Raw genomic sequence first — 10,229 nt, 5'->3', positions numbered from 1 at the left:
ATTATAAAATGTAATAAAAAAAGCATTTGAGATTAATAATAATAAATTTTGTGTAAGTGAGGTACATGTCCGGACACTGGGACATTTACCTTATGTAAGCTAATCTGTGATTGATTTAATAAAAGCCGTTAAAGATATTAAGATCTAGCGACAGAATATGTAAAATTCTTCCGTTTTATGATTTTCCTCTTTATGTATTCTTAAACATTTTATAGTTTCCTATTATTATCAAGATTCATTTAGAATATCTCGATATTAAATCCGATAGAGTCTAAAGCTAAAGTCTCATTTATGTCAATGGCGAATCGGATAAAAATGATATCATTCAATCCATGAGCATTTCTAGCCACTCCTGATATCTCAAGAGCCTTTATATGTGAACGATGTATCCAACCGTGTATTTGCGATGACGATAGCGAGCTCCGTCTCGTGTTCACGTCCAATTTCATTCCGACAATGTCTCTCATTGTTCGCAGAAACCGCGGCGGTGCGAAGAACCGAGTGTCGGCGCGAGAAACGATGAACGAATCGAGACGAGCCGGGAACGAAGCGGTGCGATAATAATAATATGTGGACGACGCGGCCACGAACTAGGCGAAAGTGGCGACAACCGTCGACCCCGTCGTGCAGAGAACGTGACAATCGGTGGAATCACCGTCGGGACGGCTTCCGTATCATCTACTCGGTGATCCTGGCGGCCTGCATGGCGACGCAGGAAGCGAGGAGTGCTAAGTGTCCACCACCGGACACAATACCCGGATGCCCGTGTTATAACTTCGAAAACGGCGGTCTGTTCCTGGAGTGCGCAGGTGCCACCGAGGAGTCCCTCAGGAACGCTTTGTCCGGCGTGATACATGCCGCCGGCGAGGAAGGTAAACCGTCCACGATACAACACGCAAAAAGCGAGGATTGGGGAGAACACGTATTTCGCTCGCATACATAAGTAGAAACAGCCACTGTATAGCGATACGTACCTACGATGGTAATGTCATCCTGGCGGGAACAGCTGTGGCATAAAATAAAAAAATGGAAAAACTCGAGAGATCGTTCTAGTATCTCTGCAAATAGTTGATAAGCTACATACCTTTTTAGATTTCGTTTCTTTTTTTTATTTTCTCTCTATTAGCTCTCAGTTTTCAAACAGCTTGACATCTAAATCTACTTAAGATATATCTTAAAATAACAATATTTTTGAAGTACCTCTTTTGTAAAATGTTTAATTTTTCTTACCTAGTAGAAGATATTTTAGATTAATCCGCTACATTTAGAAAGATAACGCAATTTATTAATACTCGTTTCTCTTTAATTTTATATGTTTTCATAAAATTTCAAAAAAGGCTTTTGAAATTATTTAAATTCTGTACTACTTCTGTTACATTTTATATTTCGTAGATTTCCGATTTTTAATGATAAAAATTCTCACTCTGTATATTTATTGAAGATATGATTTGTCCTTTTATTTATACTTATCGATATTCGATAAAATATTTTACAAGTATCCAGTAAAAAATATGAAAAATGGAAAGAAGAATTTAACATTGCATCTCATAATTGTAACTTACAAAGCGTGTCAGTGACTTTGACTGAAATATCTCGGAATTGTTCTAGGGGCGCTCGTTCAATCATTGAGCGTGTACGAATTGGATCGGAAAGTAGAGGAACTTCGGTCCGCCGCTTTCCCGGCAGGCTCGCAAATTAGGCATCTGCAAATATCGCATTCCGCAATCCGCGAAATAAGCGAGGATGCTTTTACGCGACTCAGTAAAAGCCTGGAATCCTTGGCACTCGTATCCGGTCGACTACCTCACGTACCTCAAAAGGCTATGGCTTCGCTGAGCCTACTCAAAGCGTTGGACCTGGAGGCCAACCTCGTTTACGAGCTGCCTAGCTTCAGTTTCTTTGGACTCGCATTAATTAAACTGAACCTGAAGGGTAATCAAATCATGAAAATTTCGGAGTACGCCTTTGCCGGACTCGAGGGCACTTTAAAGGATCTGGATCTGGCGGAGAACAAGATCAGAGTATTCCCCATGACATCCTTAAGAAGATTAGAACATCTCACGTCCTTGAGGCTTGCTTGGAACGAGATATCTCAGCTCCCGGAGGACGGCTATTCCAGGCTAGACGCCTTAAACTTCCTCGATCTCAGTAGCAACAATTTCAAGGACATTCCGCTCAACTGCTTTCGCTGCTGTCCGTCCCTAAAGACCCTCTCGCTTTATTACAACGCGGTCGAGTCGGTCGACAAGGATGCCTTTATATCGTTGATCGATCTTGAGTCGATAGACCTTAGCCACAACAAGATCGTGTTTCTTGACGTGGCCACCTTCCGTGCCAATCAAAAGCTCAGGTCGATCGATCTCAGCCACAATCACATACACTATATCCGAGGCGTGTTCTCGAGGCTGCCCGAGTTGAAGGAGCTCTTCCTGGCGGAGAATAACATTCTCGAAATACCGGCGGAAACATTCACCGGTAGCACGAGCCTTTCGGTCGTATACCTTCAACAAAACGCCATCAGAAGAATCGATGCGCGCGGCCTGGCGACGCTCGGTCAATTAGCACAGCTACATCTAAGCGGAAATTACATCGAAAAAGTGCCGCGTGATTTTCTCGAGCACTGTGAAAACCTCTCGACTCTATCATTAGACGGTAATAATATCCGCGAGCTTGAAGTGGGCACGTTTGCCAAGGCGAAGCAGCTGCGCGAGCTCCGGCTACAGGATAATCAGATCACCGAGGTGAAACGTGGCGTGTTCGCACCGTTGCCGTCGCTCCTTGAGTTACATTTGCAAAACAACGCCATCACGGACATGGAAACCGGCGCGCTAAGATCTCTACACAGTCTGCAACATGTAAATCTGCAGGGTAATCTTCTAGCGGTACTCGGTGATGTGTTCCAAGTGTCGAACGACGTCGGTCAGAGCGAAAACAGCGGTAGCTCTTTGGTTTCCATTCAACTAGACAACAATGGACTCGGCGTCCTACATAATGACTCATTAAGGGGCCAGGCCTCGGTCAGGATCATGTGGCTCGGACATAATAGGCTGACTCGTCTTCAAGCCCCATTGTTCCGAGACCTGTTGCTGGTTGAACGTCTGTATCTCACGAATAATTCTATCTCGCGGATAGAAGACACCGCTTTCAAACCAATGCAAGCACTTAAATTCCTGGAGCTCAGTATGAACCGGTTAAGCCACGTGACCGTAAAGACATTTTCGGAGCTCCACGAGCTGGAAGAGCTCTATCTGCAGGACAACGGTTTACGCCGTTTAGACCCTTACGCCTTGACGGCCCTCAAAAGACTGCGCATCCTGGATCTGGCTAACAATCACTTGAACGTATTACACGATAAGATCTTCCAGGAGGGACTGCCGATCAGAACACTCAATTTGAAGAATTGCACCGTCAGCGTGATCGAGAATGGTGCCTTTCGCGGACTGAATAATCTCTACGAATTAAATCTCGAGCATAATCATTTCACTGCCATGGCACTAGACCGCCTAGATATACCAGGATTAAGAGTTTTAAGAATATCGTACAACAACTTCAGTCAAATCAACGCGAACTCCTTGGACGGTCTGCCATCTCTTCAACATCTGGCGATGGACTCGTCGGAAATCTCCAGGATGCCGGCCGAGATATTTTCGAAGAATAAGAATCTGGGGAAGCTATTGCTCAGCAACAATTTACTCAGGATACTGCCAGCAACACTGTTCCTGGGGCTCGAAGCGCTCAAGGAGGTCAAGCTCGACGGCAACAAGTTCCAAGAGGTTCCGTACGATGTGTTCGCGAACGCCACCACGATAGAATTTCTCTCTCTGGCCAACAACGGTCTTCACCGCGTGGACATGTCGCGATTAAACGGATTGATCAGTTTACGGGAACTCGACCTACGCGGCAATAAGATTGTGTCTCTCACCGGTTTCGCCTCCGTCAATTTCTCCCGCCTGATATCCGTGGATCTGAGTCACAATCACTTAACGGCTCTTCCAGCGAATTTCTTCGCTCGCTCGAATATGCTGCGAAAGATCGAGCTCGCAGCTAATAAGTTTCGGCAAATACCTGCCGTTGCACTCTCGGCGCAAAATATACCCGGTCTAACCTGGCTGAACGTTACGGCTAATCCTCTCGTGAGAATACACGAGATCAGCTCGGAGGCGAAGTATCCGGCTCTTCAGGAAATTCACATCTCCGGGACGAACTTAACAATAGTTACTAGCCAAGACTTCGAGGCATTTCCCGCGTTGATGCATCTCTTCATGGGTAGCAATATGATATCCAGAGTGTCGCCCAGTGCATTTCGCAGCCTCTCGAATTTACTCACCTTGGATCTTAGTATCAATGAGCTGGAATTATTACCGCAAGAAAGATTGAAGGGGCTGGAACACCTCAGACTGCTGAATCTCACGCACAATCGTTTAAAAGAGCTCGAGGACTTCCCGCCTGACCTTAAAGCTTTGCAGGTGCTCGATCTCTCGTACAATCAGATAAGCGGAGTGGGAAAGGGCACGTTCCAGCATTTGGAGAATTTAGCTGAACTACACCTCTACGGCAACTGGATATCGTCGATCTCCCCAGACGCGTTCAAGCCGCTGAAGAAGCTCAGGATTTTAGATCTAAGTAGAAACTACTTAGCGAACTTACCACTGAATGCCTTTCGACCACTTGAAACGCAAATACGGAGTTTACGAGCCGAGGGTAAGTACGATTTATTATTGTGTTCATATGTGTTTCGATTTCTATATTACACATTTATGTTGAGAGTTCATCCGCTTACGATTTATAAAAAATTGCAAAAGTAATTATACAAAAAAAATACGTGACATGATGTCTTTATTACAATCCATTTAAATTTTTATAAGATGACTGTATTTGTCTTTCCAATTCTCATCTTTTTAAGAAATAGATAGATAAAAACACGAAAGAAGATCAATTGAACGAGCAAAATAAAAAAATATAATAATTTATTAACGTAAAATCTTAAAATAGTAATAGAACATACTAACGCAATATTACTAACAAAACACAGGGAAGCATTTCTCTCCTATTTTTAAATTTTTAATTAAATTGTTTAAACAAATGTTGTCCAGGCTCTGAAATAAGGAGCACATATTCTTTTATATGTACTTTTAGAGGATATGCACTCTTAGAGGATGAAATAGGTACTTCTTTGACGAAAATTGATTATTTTGAGACGAATATCGACACTAAAAAATAAAAAAAATTTTTTTAAGTAAACGTTAAGTGGTTTTGAAAATACTTTATAATAATAATAAAAAAAACTTTTTAATTTTTTATTTTTATAAACAAAAGTTTTTTATTTAAAAGAATTTTTTCCACCTCTTATACTTTTGTCAACTATTCGTTTCGTACAAAACTAATCGATTTAGTATTTCATCTCCTAAAAGTACGTATGGGCATGTATAAAATATTTATATCTCTAAAAGCTCATCAAAATAGAAAGAGGATTTAGATTTAGAGGATAGATTAGAGGATAGATAGAAAGAGGACACAGTTTCCCTGTGTTTTCAAGTCATCTTCAGCTTTTCTCAGAGCCGTAGTACATTCTGTAGTCATTTCCTGTATAAAGTATCTGTACGTTTTGAAAGTTGTACGGTCGTTTATTGCATGAAAAAAATTCTCTTACATTTGACGATGTTACTTGCACGTATAATATAAGCACACGTGACGCCATTCACACGGATCGTATCGCGTTATGTTCGACAATAGCAATCTCAGCCGGTGAGATGATTGGTCGCATGCAAAATTCACTGCCGGTATATCTTCGCATGCGAGCAAATTCGACTCATAGTCGAAAATAGCCCCGCCGGGTAGTTACACTCGGAACTCCTCGACGTCGAGTGAACGATATGAACACAGAGCACACAATCATGAGCAACGTTACAAAACATCATGTGCTGCTATTCAGCCGCGAGGAAACGGCTATAGAGTCACGGCAATTCAGGTTACCGTAAACGTCGTAGTGCTTACGGCAAATTCAAATACTCCGAGATTTCGTAATTCGCAAGATCTTCGTGGTGATCATGACGTCATAGCGCGATGAAACTTTTCAAAGACCACCGAATGCCCGATAGACCTGTAAAACGTTGAGATCAGACTCTTTCATAAGATAATCACAGACATTAAAATCCGCGCAGAGAATCCACTGCACTGCGACTGCGAGTCTCAGGAGCTTTGGGAATGGCTGCGCGACCACCAGAAGCTGGTCGGTGGAGGGATGAGCCGGAATCGCGGAGGTGGACTAAGAATGAACGATGTGGACGGCGGTCTGCTGAGATGCGAGCAACCGCCAGAGCTGCGCGGACTGGTCTTCCTGGATCTGGACCCACATGCCTTCTGCACCGCGCCCCTGGTCCTGAAATTGGCTATCCAGGATATCCAGCCCTTCTCCGTCCTGGTATCATGGCAGAGCAGGAATCATTCCGGTCTGCGCGGTTACCAGGTGGCCTATCACGCCCTGGATAATGTCGACGAGGTACCGAAAAACAGGCACTCTCATTGTGTGTAGCGCACATGGCGATGTCGTTACTAAAAAGCGAGCACGGGTACAACACGAAGCATAAATCGAACGGGTGGAGCGGATAAAATGTAAAGTGTAAACGGCGTTTGATTCAATCGATATAGCCGAGTACCTCGCTGTCTATCCCTCTCTTTCTCTCTCGACGAAGCTGTAGCTCATCCTTCGCAAAAACGTGCCGTCACATCCGACACTGTCCTCGCTGATCGATCGGGAGCGCGCAAAAAAGCGACGCGGCATTTCGCCCGGATTAAGTATTTTCGCCACTCTGAAAGAAATCGAATTTATCCATTTTTAGTAATTATAGCAGGATAATGGCGGTGTGATCATCGCTATGCACTCATTATTCCACAAGCGAGAATTTTGCATCACGTTATATTAGCAACGGAAAAAAAGATATTCTTTACAGTATATATTATTTATATATATATATTTATATACAATATATACATATATGTTTTTATTACCTTGAATATATATATATATATATGTGTGTGTATGTATGTATAACAAAGAATATCCATTTTTAATATAAAATTGAAATTTAGAAATACATATTTTTTATATACATACATATACACAAACTTATATACATATATATATATGTATTAATGTATATTTCTTTACTTATTTGATTTATTCATATAGTGGTCTAGTGTAATTTATTATTGAGAAGCATTAATATTTCCCATTAAAAAATATATTTTATAGAAATATTATTGGTTCATTAACTATTAATGAAATATTATTGGAATCAATAATATTATTAAGATCCTCGACCGATTCTTTATTTATTTGATTTATTAATGCTTCTGTTCTTAGTTAATAAAAATAAATAAATAATTAAAGAACATTTTTTATATATATTTATAAAAATTGAATTTTTTATAGAGAACACTTTCATATGTCACTTTCTTCTAAATTTATTCAAAGTCCTCGAAAATGTAAGCGTCACTTTTATCGCTCTAAATTCTAGGTACGTGCCAAAATACTCGAGCCAAACGCGCGCTCAGTGAAACTGTCGAAACTGTCGCCGAACACCCGCTACCTGATCTGTGTATTCGGTCTTGGTAATTGGATGACATCACGGGTGGAGGATGGTCCGATGGAGCAGCTCAATTTCACGCAGGTCGAAATACTCGCGTCCACACCGAGCTCGCAGATGACGGATTCCTCGACCAGCCGTTGTACCGAGGTGAAGACATTGGACGCGCCAGACGCAATAATTAGCAGCGATGGCTCGGCCATGGGCGACGTTGGTAGTGTCAGCAACTTCTTGACGAGACGGTTAGGCCTGATAGTAGGCTGCTGCATGGGCTTCATTGTTTTCCTCCTGCTAGTATCTGTCTTGGGTTACCTCAAGGTGAAAAAGCAACGGGAGGCAGTCAAGAGGGAACAACAACCGATACCGCCGGAGTACATATCGTATAGACACTTCAGCATACAGAGCGGCGAAGCTGGCCACACCGCTACCAGGCAGACCAGCCAGGACGGTCAGCACACGAACTTCATCAACAACACCACGTTGAATGTATGAGAAAAGCCGCGGAACTCCCGACTCGTGGAGGTTTCGAACGTGTAAGCAAAGCTCGAGCAATCCGAGCATGTTAACTGGTTCGAAAGCCTCCCCGACTCGTGGAAGTTTCGAGTTCATGCACCAGAGAGCCTCAAACGGACAATGTCGAATTTTCGGCACGATCGCCGAACTGTCTTATAAACTGATAAATTGTCGCAATTAGCAGTGCTGTGCGCTCAAGTGATAAACGTTCATTTTCGAGAAATATCACTACCAAAAAACTGGCTATGCCAGATCTCCGCGTTAATGGCAACGAAGAGTTCAAGCGAGTGAGTATGCATGTACGTGAGTGAATGCACGAGCGAATAGGAATCTTTATTAAAGTAATAGAGCATTTTATAAGGGATTTTCTACGAGTCTGAATTCGGTTCCAAGTAGCTTTAATCACTTCCCGTGGCATCGTATCGAACGAGCGCGATCGAGCGGATGAAACGTCTCGTAAGAATTGTACAGAACAGGAAATTGATTTCGATAATGTACGAGCGATGTGGGCTACATGTGCAGTTCCCATATACTCTTAAAAAATCTTATAAGTTTTGAACAAGACAAGAAATATCGTACTCTCCAATCTTTGCAATGAAGACAATTTTTAAAAAAGTACGTCAAATTCGACCAAACTGCTATCAAATTTTGCTTTAGATCTTTATTGGATCGAGATCTTCGAAATATTAGTAACGTGAAGCATTTCAAATCAATACGCGCGGTCTGACAGACGAAAGCCGCGTCATGTATGTACATATATAGAACAAAATATATTGACATCGGGCAGATATATCAAGCTATCTTGAACATAATGAGTGTCATTTTATCCGCAAGAAATCGATCGAATTCACGAACAGCGCTTTAGAGGAGGAAGAAAACATTTCTCTCTCTCTTTACAATATAAAGCTTAAAATACAATTCCAAAACACAAACAATAAAAACAGAGAATAATAGATTTCAACCTATCCAAAATTGTGTATACCAGAATTATACAGCACAGTTTCTGATAGGTTGAAGTATATCATTCCCTGTTCCTATTGCCTGTGCTTTTAAATTGCGTCTCAGGCTTAACGCTGTCTTCTTCAAGAAATATGAAATTTTGAGGAGTGTATGAAACACGATCTCGAAAGTCGCGAGGTGCTTCCTGACGGCTATAAATGACAACGGGGGAAAATAGATGGTAGATGGACTTTTGCTTCCGTGTAACACACGACACGCATTTGCTAAACGATTTACGACTAAACACTGCGTTATTACGTACCGCCCCCAGGGTCGCCACGCGGATGAGATCGGACGGGTGTGAAGTAGCTATTGTGTTTTCTTAATGGCTCGGCAAACCGCGCGGTTTAGAACGTCACACGCGCGCCGATCTCGCGAAATGGCGCGCCATTTTGCGGTGAACGCCCGCGGTACGACGGTACCATCAATTTCCGATTGGGCCGCGCGCAGATCATCAGGGTGAACGGGACGGAGAGGAAAAATTGCTCATCCCTGCGAACGATCAATTGTGCGGATTCCAGATCCTCTGGCATGAGAGAGTAACAGTTGTAAAAAAAAAGAAAGGTGTAAATTTAAAAGAAGCTATATTCCAGGTAGCAAGTCAAAGTCATTTTGACGATATTTTGACGTCATAAATGTTATGTAACGTCAAAAATGGCAACAGGAGTAACGTCTGCTTGCTACTTGGTATCCTACGTCCGATTAGCGTTCCAGCGCGAGTTTGTAAAGTATAAGATAAGAGAGCATTCGATAGTTGGATGCTTTCTATTTAATGACTCAAGTCGACGCGAACATCATTCTATCTTTCTTGTTATTTAATGAATAACAAAAAAGGTAGAACTTGTATCACCAAATGGAAAGCATCAAATATACATTCCTTTCAGCGGACATCAAGATATAAATAATTTTTTTATTGTACCTACTCATATTTGCCGCACGCAAATAAATTCTTCCAACTCAAAAATAAACGATGTACTCTGTTTATTAGTCAAGAAATATGATAATCTGCTAACGTCTGTAGATGATTAATAAAGACGCGCAGATAAATCAGATATTAAAATTATACACGAATCTGTTTTAAGTTTTTATCTATCCCTTTTAGGTCAAATATTTGTGTCTGAATGCTAGCAA

The 10,229-nt window shown here is 41.9% G+C and overlaps 1 protein-coding gene across 1 annotated transcript; it reads left to right on the top strand.

Annotated features, from left to right (window-relative positions):
• Positions 1 to 499: 499 nt before the first annotated feature.
• LOC108730853 (protein artichoke) lies at positions 500 to 8,247 on the top strand. Its single transcript, XM_018460780.1, has 4 exons — positions 500 to 872; positions 1,609 to 4,701; positions 6,162 to 6,499; positions 7,518 to 8,247. The coding sequence occupies exons 1-4, from the start codon at positions 569 to 571 to the stop codon at positions 8,076 to 8,078; spliced, it is 4,296 nt and encodes a 1,431-aa protein (XP_018316282.1). The 5' UTR covers positions 500 to 568; the 3' UTR covers positions 8,079 to 8,247.
• The last annotated feature ends 1,982 nt before the right edge of the window (positions 8,248 to 10,229 follow it).

This window comes from Mycetomoellerius zeteki, unplaced genomic scaffold (genome assembly GCF_001594055.1).
Source record: "Mycetomoellerius zeteki isolate Tzet28-1 unplaced genomic scaffold, Tzet1.0 scaffold98, whole genome shotgun sequence".
Taxonomy (NCBI): domain Eukaryota; kingdom Metazoa; phylum Arthropoda; class Insecta; order Hymenoptera; family Formicidae; genus Mycetomoellerius; species Mycetomoellerius zeteki.
The sequence above is the reverse complement of the archived record's forward strand: the minus strand, read 5'-3'. Positions and strand labels throughout refer to the sequence as shown.

What these genes read in the sequence shown, in the direction of transcription:
- LOC108730853 (XM_018460780.1), top strand. Translation starts at nt 569, where the DNA reads ATGTGGACGACGCGGCCACGAACTAGGCGAAAGTGGCGACAACCGTCG. An exon ending in ACATGCCGCCGGCGAGGAAG is followed by an intron (nt 873 to 1,608) that starts GTAAACCGTCCA and finishes GAATTGTTCTAG; the next exon opens with GGGCGCTCGTTCAATCATTG. An exon ending in ACGGAGTTTACGAGCCGAGG is followed by an intron (nt 4,702 to 6,161) that starts GTAAGTACGATT and finishes AAATCCGCGCAG; the next exon opens with AGAATCCACTGCACTGCGAC.